The 13,308-nt window shown below is 44.1% G+C and overlaps 1 protein-coding gene across 1 annotated transcript in view; it reads left to right on the forward strand.

Moving 5' to 3' along the window:
* The window catches only part of LOC133003401 (neurobeachin-like), a 187,641-nt gene that overhangs the window by 86,489 nt on the left and 87,844 nt on the right, over nt 1–13,308 (forward strand). The window contains exons 34-37 of the mRNA XM_061073124.1: nt 1,816–1,877; nt 6,157–6,221; nt 8,516–8,624; nt 11,411–11,577. Of these exons, the coding sequence (XP_060929107.1) occupies nt 1,816–1,877; nt 6,157–6,221; nt 8,516–8,624; nt 11,411–11,577 (403 nt within the window). The remainder of the gene's footprint in view (nt 1–1,815; nt 1,878–6,156; nt 6,222–8,515; nt 8,625–11,410; nt 11,578–13,308) is intronic.

Here is a 13,308-nt window from a genome sequence, read left to right on the forward strand (position 1 = left end):
GCACTCCATTTACGAGTAATTACCAGCCATCCATCACTCCTTAGATTGCCCGGGGTCGAGCCCTCCCGTGCCCTGCGTGCCCCTTTGCCTCACCATTTTCCTCCACCCCCCCCTGCAGACATGTGGTCACTGCAGCAATTATGTTGAGTGCACCCTGAGCTTTACACTTGGAGTTGGTGGGTAAGGCCTGTGTGTGAACACTGACGCTGTTGTGATGCCTGCCGCCTGCTTCTCGCTGGCCCCTGAGTGGCCCAGCTTCCCGACACATCACCCCCACAATGCCACATTCACCCGTGCCTTAACCCGGCCCTGTTTACAGGAAGGGACTGGCAGGGCATGTTTAAATAGAATGCATTTAGTTTGTCTACCAGCACAAGGCCAGGGTCAGTTGGCCACCTGACTCCTGTGTCACACTGGACTGACTTATGGCTCGGCGTGTCACTGCTATAACAAGGGGTCAGCCGCGGCACTCGGAGAGGATGTGGCCCTTCTCTTGTGCTCAGAGCGTTTACAATACACTTCCTCTGACAGGCGGCATGAATGGAGATGGGTTAAAGAAGTAATGACCACGAGATCCTTCCAGTTCCCTCAATATTTTAAATTATGTTGTCTAGTTGACCTCGAAGGCCCAAGTGTTTCGGCCATAGGAGCCTGAGTTTAATTAACGTGCATAACTAACAACTTTTTAGTTTCTTAACCCATCACATATATATATTTATTAACTCAGCTAAAGAAGTGGATCACGCCCCTGCTCGTTTATTTATCGGATGGTTCTCCACAAAAACTGCTGAACGGATTTCATGAGAAAAGAGAAAACATAAACATTTGTCACATATCTAGACAAAAAAAATCAGGCATATTGAGGAAAGTCATTTCCATGAGTGTGTATGATTTGTTGTCGCTTGATTGATTGAAATAAAATATGAATTAACAGTACGATGCATATATCGTTGTCATTAAATAAAAAATGTAATTATATTTAACATTAGTGTCATACCACTGCCATTCAAGGTTTTCACTAAATCCATCTGAGTAAAGTAACATATTTCCCAGATGATCTTTTTTATGAATAATACATATTTAATATTGCAGATGTTGTTTATTCAGTGAGAAACCGATTTTTCTAAATATATGTTGCATAAATCCTGGATGAAGAATGTGTTGCTCCCCCCTCTGATTGACACGGTGTCATACCTGAGACAGTGGCAGCCAAGTGGCATCGACTTCTCCTCCCCGCCCATAATGAGTCCTGCAGAGTTGCTTTCTTTCCTCTTTACTAATGACTGCACCTTAATTGTTCTCGCCCAAGTGCAGCAGCAGAAGGAGCTGGAGCTGCAGAATCCGGGAGCAGTTGTAGCCATTGTCTCCGCAAATGAACTTTTCACACCTGCCCTTGTTTCATTAGAGAGAGCTGTCTGCGGCTCAGCATCCACGGATGAGGGAGGAAGCTGTGAATGTGTGTGCTCACTTTGTGCTTGACTGCATGTGTGAAGATAGGTGTGTGTGTGTGTGTGTGTGTGTGTGTGTGTGGGGAGGGGGTGTTCACTTTTTAAATTAATACATCTGTTCTGCACACACCTCTACTCTGTGCAGATGCAAATGCCTTTTTTTTGACAACAGGCAAATTGGGAGCACAATTTAAGATGCCGTTTCTAAAATGTATTTTAATGCTTAATGCTGTACTGTCTGTCTGAACTCTAGCGTAGACTGTATTTATTATTAAAATCATATCATAAATGTGAGAGTCCACCTCCAGATACTTTTACCCACTGACCTTTAATGGTTAATCTCAGTTCATCTGCTTTGCCGCCACAGGTCTGGTGTGTATGAAGTCGAGCACTTCAGTGGTGGAGCTCGTGATGCTGCTTTGTTCTCAGGTGAGCGTTTCTTTTTTCTCTTTCTCTCTTTTTCCTCCTCATCACAATCCTCTCTCTCTCTCTCTCTCTCTCTCTCCTTCAGATTCTCTTTGTCTCCCTTCTCTAGCTCCCGTCTTCTCCTCTTTCTCTGCCACACTCCTCCTAATAACATCCTTTCTGTCAGCGTGCAGTGATCTGCTTTCATCTCTTTTACGAATATAAACTAACACATTGCACAATCACAAATGGGAAATTGCTGTGCCATTTCGTGCAGCTATATCTCTTTCAAATGGTGTTTTAAACTCACATAAAATAGATTCCGTCTTTATTCCTGTCACAACTGCAGACTTTTAGTGCATGCATGAATCTCGGGTTAATCACTGGTTAAATTTTTAAATTCTTAAAGGGCATATAGCGTATGACATATAGCACACGTTGTTTTAAACTCTGCCGGAGCTTCTCTTATCAGTGAATCCTTCCTGGAAAATGTTCCATAAGCCAATCGTCCAAACCAGTGACGACATGCAGCCTCCAAAGTCTCTCTGAGAATCCGGCAACTTTCTCACTACACCCCAGAGCTTTGATTCCCAGCCCTCCTTTGAGCGGGCGAGCGAGCCCCACCTCGCGCCGCGCTGCCAGTGACTGATCACCTCGGAGCTGACCCCCTGAATCTCTTGTTAAGCCCTTGTTTTAGAGAAGGTCAAAGCCCCGATGTAGCAGTTAGAAGAGAAGATATTTAACATACCTTCTGTCAGCCCATCAGTCTTGCATTGGGAGCCCATGAGGAAGCCATTACTTGGTGCCTCTCTGTGGATCCAGACGGCAGAGCCACAGCCTTGGAGGAGGTGGAACTGCCACTATGTGCGCTCCGCGGTATCCGCAATTCCGAAGCCCACTTCAGCAGGGAGCTCAGCCTCTGTTATATGGAGGCCATTATTCAGTGGCTCTCCTCCAAAGAAACGCACATAAATGAGGCAAGCCGGCGCTGAGTTATAGTCGAGCTTTTCAAGGTTTTTTTTGACGGACTCCCTTTTGTGCTGCTATTCTGTCTGTGGAGTATCTGTGGGAAGTTGCCCTTTTTCCAGATCTAGGATTTATTACAGACGAGAGCGTCAGCGTGCTGTTAAGGGCTTGAGCCCACCCCCCCCTTTTAAACAGATAGCATTACTGCGGCTCCAGAGGTTCCTGCCATTAGGGGCTCTGGGGATGAAACCCAGGCTGAGATATCGATCAGACAGTGGGAAGTTGAAACTGCAGCATATAGCGTGATGTCCTTCTCCAACCTTTTAAACAGCGATGAGCCATTGCTCTGTATTCTTACACTGCAGGATTGGTTATTAATCCAGTTATGCTGTCATCTGATATGATTTAAAAACCATTCTGTACTAATAGATCGTTGATAATCGGCGACTTCTACATTATTTCTCTTAGGCGACAAAGCTGATATTTATAGATCAGTTTTATAATGAGCAAATCTATTTATTCTGACTGATAACTACGCTGAATTATAGTAACTAATAAAATCTTTGGTATCAGACACGGTATCTGAAGTGCTTTCCAAAAGAGCAGCGCCTCCTCTCACATGCAGTGTGATCTTTGGCTGACATCACTACAAAGTGCCAACTTCAACACGTCCCTCCCATATTTCAACATTAATGTTTCGAGACAGCCAGGAGGGCATTCGGCTGACCTTTAGTCCCCTTCTGTTTTGTGACCTGTCAGTTTTATGAATAAATTAGTGCTAATGATCTGCCTTTTCCTTATTTATGCATACTAATCACAGCAATCATTGTGCGGCTGGCCGCGGCCGCAGACACTGTGTGTCTCTCCTCATCTCTGGCAGCTGAATGAAAAGGTCAAGCAGCTCTGTTTCTTGTAACAGCTTAAACATACAGGGCGGGGGTCTCGAGTGGAGCCACAGAGCTCCAGTGATGGAAGGCCTCCAGATGTGCAGAGAAAAGCGCAGCAGATAAAAGCCAAGCCCCCCCCCCCCCCCACCCGGGCAGTGACAGGTTGGATTGAAACACCACAAATACTTAGTGGCCTGCTGAATTTCACCGAGATGAAAGTGGGAGGAGTCTGACTCTTCTCAAGGCCAGCAGGCTGTTTTCGCTCGGTGATGGGACTTCTGGGGATTCGAGGTCCACGGGAAGGTGGCGGGTTGTTTCAAAGATAGATGGAGGACTGGTACCATTGCCCCCCCCGTGTGAAACTACAGGATCATCCATCACTGTCCAACGTTTCCCCGTGTTGTATGTTGCGTTAAAGAATTCCCTCTCACAGATTTACAATGTTCTTCAGCTTCATTCCTCTCATTAAAAGTTTTAAGCAGCAGCAGCTGTTTGTTAACAGAAATGTATACAAACAGTTTAACAGCAGAACACAGAGTTAGAAAGGAAGTTATTCTTCTCAGGCATGTGAGGAAACTAGGCCTGTAATATAGAATGAATGACTAGTAAACATACATTTGTCTGGTCTCCAGAATAAAAAAAATGTAATGCCAACGCTTGCCAGATTTTTAGTAACATATTTTTTATAACAATAATAAAACGGAACAATATGGTGTCACTCTGTCGCCTCTAACAGCCACATTTTACCAGCATTAAATCTCAGCTTTCCATATACATGCAATAGACAAACTTCCAAAGGCCAGAGGTGCTTCACTTTGGTCACGGTCTGCATTTACATCAAGGATCACATCTCTTGAAGGAGGCGCACGTCAGACCTAATTCCCTTCAAATGGGCAGCAGAGGACTTTTTAAAATCCCTGCAATCAAAGGCAGCCTCCTCTGGGAGCTCTGTTCTCCAGTATTCAAAAAAAAAGAAAGAAAGAAAGAGAGAGAGCCTCTGAAGTTCCTTCTCAGCTGTCATCGAGCATACCCCAGACAAGATAGGAAATGTGACTAGTTCACGCTATACCTCCGCCGACCTGCTGCCACTTCCCTGGCATCGCCCCAGTGTCACATCTGCCTTGATTTCCGTATTTATTTTTGTCACGTGAGCGCGGCCGCGAGTTGAGCCTCAGAAGACTGGCTGTACATGATCCCTGTCCAAATCAGGAACAGCTTATTCCAGGCAGATCCTGTAGCAGTGGAAGGGGGTCATGGGGAACATTTGGAGACCAGATGCTCGGCAGTTTGTCGGCACCATCTCCCTGACTTAACGCATCGCAGGGTCAGGCTGTGCGCTCGTGCATGAACCGGTATGTGTCAGGCAAGACAACTACGTAGAAAAACACATGCCCGTACATAATAATGTCAATGTCAGTTATTCAGGTAGTTTACACAACAAAAGCTGCTTATCTTGCCCAGACGGGGACAGAGAACAAGCAGCATTGTTGTGTATGACTACAGATTACACTGTAGGCCATATCCCTGTTTATCCTTTCTGCTGGTAAAACAATAGTATTAATCTCACGTGATAGGATAGTCACATTTCGATGTTTCCTATATATGTGGATACGTTCGAGTTGAACGTACAAAGACGTCGGCCTGGTAATCTATTCCTTTCATTTTCCTCCCTCCTCTTTTGAACTGTGGCCTCCTCTTCCATTTGTACCTCGGTGAGGATACAGGAGAGCTGGATTTCCCACAGTGAAAGGCGCGCTCTCCAACTGCTTTTTAATCATTTCCAGAGCATGTTGTGAGACGGCAAGTGCTGGCACTCTGGCCCACGGCTCGGATCCCTTCCAGGCGCACTCTGCAGGGCCCGGGTCGAGCCGGCTCAGTAATCTGTCACTGGAAGGGACAGAGGAAATGGCTGTATTTAAGTGAGAGGATATAGTTTCATCCCACAATTACATCTCTCCTGTGCTCACAGATCTTTTCGCAGAAGAAGAAATGATGGTCACACATGTGGTGCAGGATTTCAACCTTTCATTTTTTTTAAATAAAGGATATATTATAGAACGAAATGCTTTCTTTACCTACTTGGATTACAAGCTATTAAATTGTAATCTGAATTACGGTTAAAATATGACATTTGGTGGCTGAAATGTGATTCCTGTGATGCATTTATGAAAGATCTGGTTGCACAGAGGATCAAAAAGGGTAGTTTGATATTCATACTCTGCTTTTTTCTGTACTTTGCACTGCTGCTGGGGAAAGTGCTCTTTTCCTTTAGTATTATACTGCCTCTGTTTTCCAGGGGCTTATAGGAGCCAAACTGATAATCTTGTTTTCTAACAACTAATATCATATAGTGTTTTATTCAGACCTTTGAACTAACAATTTCCAGCTCATACTCATAAATAAGATGCAGAGCTTCTGTCGGTAACAGATCACAAACTCCTTTATTGCAGGAGTGGCAGAACTCCATCCAGAAGAACGCCGGCCTGGCCTTCATTGAGCTCATCAACGAGGGAAGGTAATGTAACCTTTTCACTTTTTTATATTTGAGTGTAAATCACACAGCAACACTTTATTTATCTCCTCTGTTTTCAGTGTGTGTGTCTTGGTTTTCTGCCCGGCAACAATAAAAACCCTGTTGGATTAAGTGGCAGGACGCAGATTAGCTCTAAACCCTCTTGCCCCTGTTGTCTGCTCTGTCGGGGTTCAGAGGTAAATAAGACTGTTGTGTCTGGATGAAGTAAGACCATCAACACTACAGCACAGTCAGCTGCTCTTATTGGCTGCTCCTTCATATCCCCGTCTGTTTCACTGTCCGTCACCAGTGTCCGTGTTTCACTTTCTGCCTCCCTCCCTCTCCCTCTCTGGGTGTGGCCAGACTCGGGGATTTCCAATCGGGCAGATCAGGGGCGGCTCACACTCCTTGTCCATCTGCTGACCCATCTGCCCGGGCCCTTCCCCGGCGCCCTGGCGCTTGTCTCCGCCCGGCCAGGCTTCCACGCCCGTGTCCCCCCGCTGGCCCTGGAACAAAGGTTCAGCCGGCCGGGCCCACACGGAGCGGTCCAGGCTGCTGCCGACAGATACACAACTTCCCAGTCAAGTCGCCGCACACCTGCTCTGCTTAACCAGACAGATCTCGAGGTAGTTGTAGGCTGGTAAATCTGTTTGCCTTACGAGGCGTGGCTGACACAGACGCTGTATCTGCTGCCTGTGCAACAACACCCTGCCACCGGTGGCTGTGGGCCGTTCCTCTGTTTTTATGAATCCCGAGGCCACCATCAAATAATAATAATTCCCTTTATTAAAACTGGTGGATGGCTAAAAGTAAACGATCAATTTACTTTAGTGTTACCACTGCTCCTGCTACCTCCTTGAAAAACAGAGAGAAGTTATCACACAAGGTTTAGCTGGTGTTTCCCCGAAGGTTGAATGATGAAAAACGCTGCAAGGTTCCCGGGGTATGAGGGTGAAATAAGAGAACTCTGTGATTTGCAGATTAATTATATTACTTTGTGAATAAAACAGGAGTTAGATGACGATTGTAAATATACACTAAACGTCTTTTTAACATTTCAACTCCTTTTAACCACATAAATTATCTTTACTATTTAAGTGCTTTCTAACTTTTTTACCCCAGATTTTAGTATCATTTCTAATAATTAATTTACTGTTATAGTGTTTTTAGATCTGTTCATACAGCTCCGTTAAGACAAGTGTCTTAAAGCAACAGCGATCACTGGTGTTGAGACTAATATATTGTGTTTTGAGGAAGTGGACCTGAAATGGTTTGAAAAATCTAATGATACACAAACAAAACAATTAGAAAACCTCAGAATGTGTTAGATGGGATTGTAGTTGATCATTCTTCACATTATCATGTTTTTTCAGTCACTGGACATTCAACCTTCAGACCTGCACAACTGTGATGGTCACTGATTTTACACAGCAGCCTATGAACAACACATTTATATCACTTAATTCCGGCAATGTGTGAATATTGTCTCGTATTAATTAGTGTTTCCTTTGTACAAAACACCAAAGCAGAGGTTCTAGTAGAGGACGCGCATGTGTTTTTTTTATCCATTTCCAACTATCACTTGTCAACTTGCTTTCTCATCTATTCTTGGTGTGAAAACAAAGGTTGTAGTTGTGGGCGTCTCTCTTTAAACACTGTACGTCTGTCTATTAATGAGTGCTTGTCAACAGTTAAAGAGGCAATAGCAGCTGATGAATGCAGCCTTGGGATTACTGCCTCTCCTTGGGACAGGAGGGAAATTACAATCTGAAACAAGCACTGGAGAGGAACAGGGGCTGCTTTAATTAAAACAAAGCTAGCCTAATGGTGTGTTAAATGGCATGTAATCTACACAATGGCCAGGGTGTATTCCATTATTAAAGATACTGGATTTTCAATGTGAATATGGCTGGAGACGGCGGAGAATCAGCCGTGTGGAGAGTTCTCCAGACTTGTCAGCAGCCGGGCGCCCGGGTTGATGCTCTGGTCAGTGGGAAGCGATGCTCAGTCAATCAGGAAGGTGCCAGACAGGCTTCAATGCTCTAATGACGCTCCATTCCCTCCTTAATGTTACAGAGGGATCCGTCTCTGACCTGCTGCCGTGCACCATAACACAGACAAACGATGCTGTTTACCAGTGGCCTCTTTCAACAATGTGGCCCGACAAGCTATATTGGCCTCAGACCTGCTCCGTCACTACTGCAGCGTTTGGGTCCAATAAGAAATAATACGTTTCCTAATTGATGATTAATATGTAGGTGAGAGTGCTTCATGTGACGTTGTCTGCCATGTGATAGGTTGCTGTGCCACGCCATGAAGGACCACATCGTGCGGGTCGCCAACGAGGCCGAGTTCATCCTGAACAGGCAGCGAGCGGAGGACGTCCACAAACACGCAGAGTTTGAGGTATTCGTCCTTTTCCTTCACCTGGAATTACACATTCAATTTGGGGCACAGAATCACAATATTGTACAAAAGAGAGTGTAGTTGGCAGCGCTTGTTTGACATCACCGCTTGGACAAGGTCAAATCTTACAATTTGCTTTGAAAATGGAATATTTCTTGTGACTCCTAATAAGGGTTGCAAAATTCCGGGAATATTAAATGTTGGAAACTTTCCATGGGAATTAACGGGAATAAACTGGAAATGTTGTGGGTAATTTATACTAACTGTATTTACCTTGTCATATACAAACATTAATATAAACATTTCATTTTGTCATAGGCTGATTTAAGCCCTGAAGAAACTTTGGGCACTTCACTATACGCTTCTGCATCTTTGTGTCATTCTTAACATAGGTCTTTGCACAGTATTTGCAAATGTACACAGCCTTTCCTTCTACATTGGCTGGGGTGAAATGTCTCCACACATGAGATAGTGCACGTGGCATTGTTCTGTAGAATAAGATGAGAAAAAAGTTTGTAAAAAAACACCTAATGCAATGCCAGAGATATAAATAGTTAGCCAAACAATTGGAATCGTCTGTAAACATATTTTACAATTGATGGATAAATGAATGGAAATAGGCTAGATGAACAAATGAACAATCCTCAATCAGCATGCTAATATATTTTCCCCGGTTATCATTGAAACTTACCTGACTAGTCCTGCACACTACAGCAAGCCTCAATAGCCCTGCTGTAGAGTGAAGGATGCTGGGAGTTATCTGTGCATGTGATGGAAGAATGCACAGTGGAGGGTTGAAATTCAATGTTTACTGTGTGCTGCATTCCATACATCTTTAAAATAGAGTTTTGAATGACGTTTTTATTGCTCAGCGTTTAATTTGCATGTTTGGTTTTTTTTAAATTCCCAAAATTCCCGAGCTAAACTTCCCATGGAAAGTTTCCGAAAATTTACCGGAAACTCTCCGCCCCTTTGCAACCCTACTCCTAATGAACTCTACAACAAATTACGCTCACATAAAACCGCCTTTAGTCCCTTAATGTTAAGTAATCATGTCTGTCCGTGTCCTCGTGAGGACAACTCACCCGTACTGCTCTTATTGAGGAATTTAATTACTGGTAGCAAAGGGACACGCCAGCAATATTAATTTAGGAAAGTGATATGAGCTTTTGCTGACCAACTCGGGGGGATATGGTCTGTGTGTAGCCCACCCAGCCACATGAAACCCTCCTGTTTCAGACAGGAAAGGAAAAGCTGGTGAGGTTAAAGTAATGTGTGGATGACAGGGTTATTAAGACTTTATTTTCTTATTATTATTGAAAGTAACAAGAGAAAAATAATCTTATTCCGTTTTATTCTTCAGTTTAATCTAATCAGCAAAATAACAGGTTATGGGGCAAGAATAATAAAAGGATGTTTGTATCAAAGTAGACGATTGTGGTTATTGTAGAACATCAGACACACACACACACACACACACATACACGCACACACATGTCAGGTAATCACACAACCCCTTCACACCCACACTTCCGCTGCCTCTGTTAGCAGCTTGTACATGTGAGGAGTGATGAGTTTCTTATCTGAGGAAAGCAGCCATCCTCAAACAGCTGCTTGATATACAGTTCTTGAGGATCCTTGACCCGCTAGATAAACTGGAAGAGACGGCTAGATATGCAATGTCAGGAGAAGGGGGAAGTGTACCTGGCCCCATCCGTTCTGTCTGTCAACTCCAGACAGTCTACACTTCTCATCTGGCTCTGACGTTACTTTATTACCCGCTCTCCAAGATGGAAGATTCACGACGCGGATAAGACATTTTTACAATTAAGTTGGTGTCAGGGCGAAGCGTCATGCGCTTTAAAGTGATAAATAACATTTGATATTTGTCAGAGCGTCTCCTGGTAACGTGAGGTGACAAGAGGAGATTGAGTTATCCGCCCTTTGAAGAATATGTTAAAGTATAATATCTGACAGAATTCAAATTTGAAGCAGGCAATTCGATTAACTTCCAGCTTCTGTTAGCAAATTAGATTTTGAATATTAGCAGGAGTTTCCCCCCCCGGGTGGCACAGTGAGACGATCCAGAGTTAGATTGGCTCTTCCCGGTGACTTGTGGCCACCTGGAACGCTCAGAGAGTTGCTCCGGCTTCGAGAAATTGGTTTTAAATCATACTTTTTCACATTTTATCGTCCTGACACTTAAATATTTACCAAACATTGTTTGGAACATTGTTTTTTTGACTGATTTCTTGTGATATTTGCAGAATCATCAAAAAACACTGTGTTTTTATGGGGCTCTTTGTTTAAAAATGCACAATGCACCATTCCTATCAGGCGACAATAACATATCTCTTGCTATGAGGCCACTGTAGCTTTCTAAACCTTGACAGTCGATATTCTTTGTGGATCTATTAGAGTATTTCCCCTTCGCCTCTAATAGCACCATCCACGTATCCCGAGCACGGAGCCTCATCTGTCCGCGGGAAGGGAATGGGCTGCCTTCATGCGCCTGCCATGATTTACTACACTCCTCCAAGGGAGCAGAAATATATCTCTCAGCTGTCCGCTAATATCTTTATGCACTCAAGTGTGTTGAATGAAGCAATAACATTTTTCAGGGTGACAAATGCTCCATTAAGAGGCTCTATATTCTGGCTTTATTCAAGTAAAACACGCTCTAATGCCATAAACACAATATCAGATATCACTTTTGGCAGTGGACACTGTAGCTAAAGCCATTAATACACAATAAGACTCATACTATGCTTTTCTTTTGAAATTAGTCCAACTGCGCCCAGTATGCTGCCGACAGAAAAGACGAAGAGAAGATGTGTGACCACCTGATCAGTGCCGCCAAACACAGGGACCACGTGACGGCCAATCAGCTGAAGCAGAAAATCGTCAACATCCTCACCAACAAGCACGGCGCCTGGGGGACGCTGGCCCAGAGGTAAGCCCCCCCCACACCTGGGACACACGAGGGGAAGCTACAAGGCCAATGTGAACCGTTGCCACTCTTTGTAAGGTCTAAACCAAGGGCACTAAAGTTACCTGTTCTTGAAAACTCTGCAGTGATGGGACAGGACCACCGGTTAATGTCATTTTCCCAGGATCCAATAGGGTCAGCGATCGGGTCAGCAAACGCAATTACAGCGCGGAGTGGCTTAATCCCCCGGGGACAGCTGATTGGCCAGTGGTCCGACATACTGGGGGTGGAAGAAGGGGGTTGGGGGTGTTTCCACAGTGTTGTCCAGGCATTCATTGACCCGCTCACTAACACAGCCCAGCACCTGGTGTTAGTTGCAGACTTCCCCACGGGCCCTGTTAAAATAACTGCGGGCTCTCCTGCTCTACCTCCCACCTCTCACCTCCACCCACATGGTCGCACACATACAGGAGTGGATCAGAAGTGTTACATCGACTTTGTGTGTTGTACCGAGCGTCCGATTTTACGATGAATCTATGGTTATGGGTGTAACAGCACACATGGAGTTGTTATAAAGAGAGAATTGCTCATCTTCAGTGGACGCTTGCAGGTAGAGCTGCAGTGGGTTTTATTTTAAGACAAATATTTGTCTATAAAAAAAGATGCAGACAAGATGAAGGTGCATCAATTTGCAGTAACTTAAATTATATTACTGCCCAGGCTCATTAGTCGCCTGACATTCAAGCAGTCTAAACAAACCTAATGCTTTTATCATCCAGATCCATGAATTATTTCTGGGAAAACAGTGAAAATGTCGAAAAAAGCCTCACAATGGTAAAGAAAGCGATACACAATTCCTGGATATGTCCCAAATTCTGGACTCACACCCAAATGTACTCGGTCTGTCCCTGACCCAGGACCACAACCCTCCACTAGGTAACGAACAAATGGACAGGGGTGGTCCACACTGTTTTATTTGTGCTGTGAGCTGTACTCAACAAACCTCCACTGCTGATTTGTCAAAACCAATTTGGTCTCTTTGCTGAAACAGTAGCTCTAGTTTCGGGTTCAGGTTTTAGAAAACACAGTGCAGATGTCGGAGCATGTTTGCTAAATTTAGGTTTGTTTCATATTTTGCCATCGTCCAAAAAGTCTTCTAGCTGGTCTGATTTAATTCTCGCAGCTGCACTGATCTTTGACTTGAAGTGACATTCAGAGTTTCCTCCCAAGCAGCAACATTTGGTTTCTGGTATCCCGGCTTCAGGAACGATTTTGCACCGTCTGTTTACTTTATGATGATTTCTACATTTTGGCTTTATCCAATGTTTCCCCTTTTCAATTTCTAACAGGCCATTCATTGTTGGTAATTTCAGAATAATTGCAGAGAACCAAAACACATCTCTAGTATTGTAAAATAAATACTTTGTGTGTGAGGAGTTTACAGCGTCCAAGTGCAGATTTTAATAAAACTGAGTGAATGGCAGTAGCCCATGACAGAATCTGTTGGATTGAATTCTGGGCTCTTGTTCAAATATTTATGGAGCCCCTCTCGGAGGCGCAGCATTTGCATTGAAACAAAAGGTTATTGAGCGTGGGTGCATTGTAAATGATACTGCAAAACTTCCAACAAATTCAAATTTAATGGTAACCTGCTGGTGAAGAGAAATGATGCAATATGCTCACGAGCTCAAGGCAGTGTTGCAGTTCAACAGCTTAGTCTTATTCAATGCTACATTAACTTTCCCATTTATGCTG

Source organism: Limanda limanda, chromosome 6 (assembly GCF_963576545.1).
Source record: "Limanda limanda chromosome 6, fLimLim1.1, whole genome shotgun sequence".
Lineage (NCBI taxonomy): Eukaryota > Metazoa > Chordata > Actinopteri > Pleuronectiformes > Pleuronectidae > Limanda > Limanda limanda.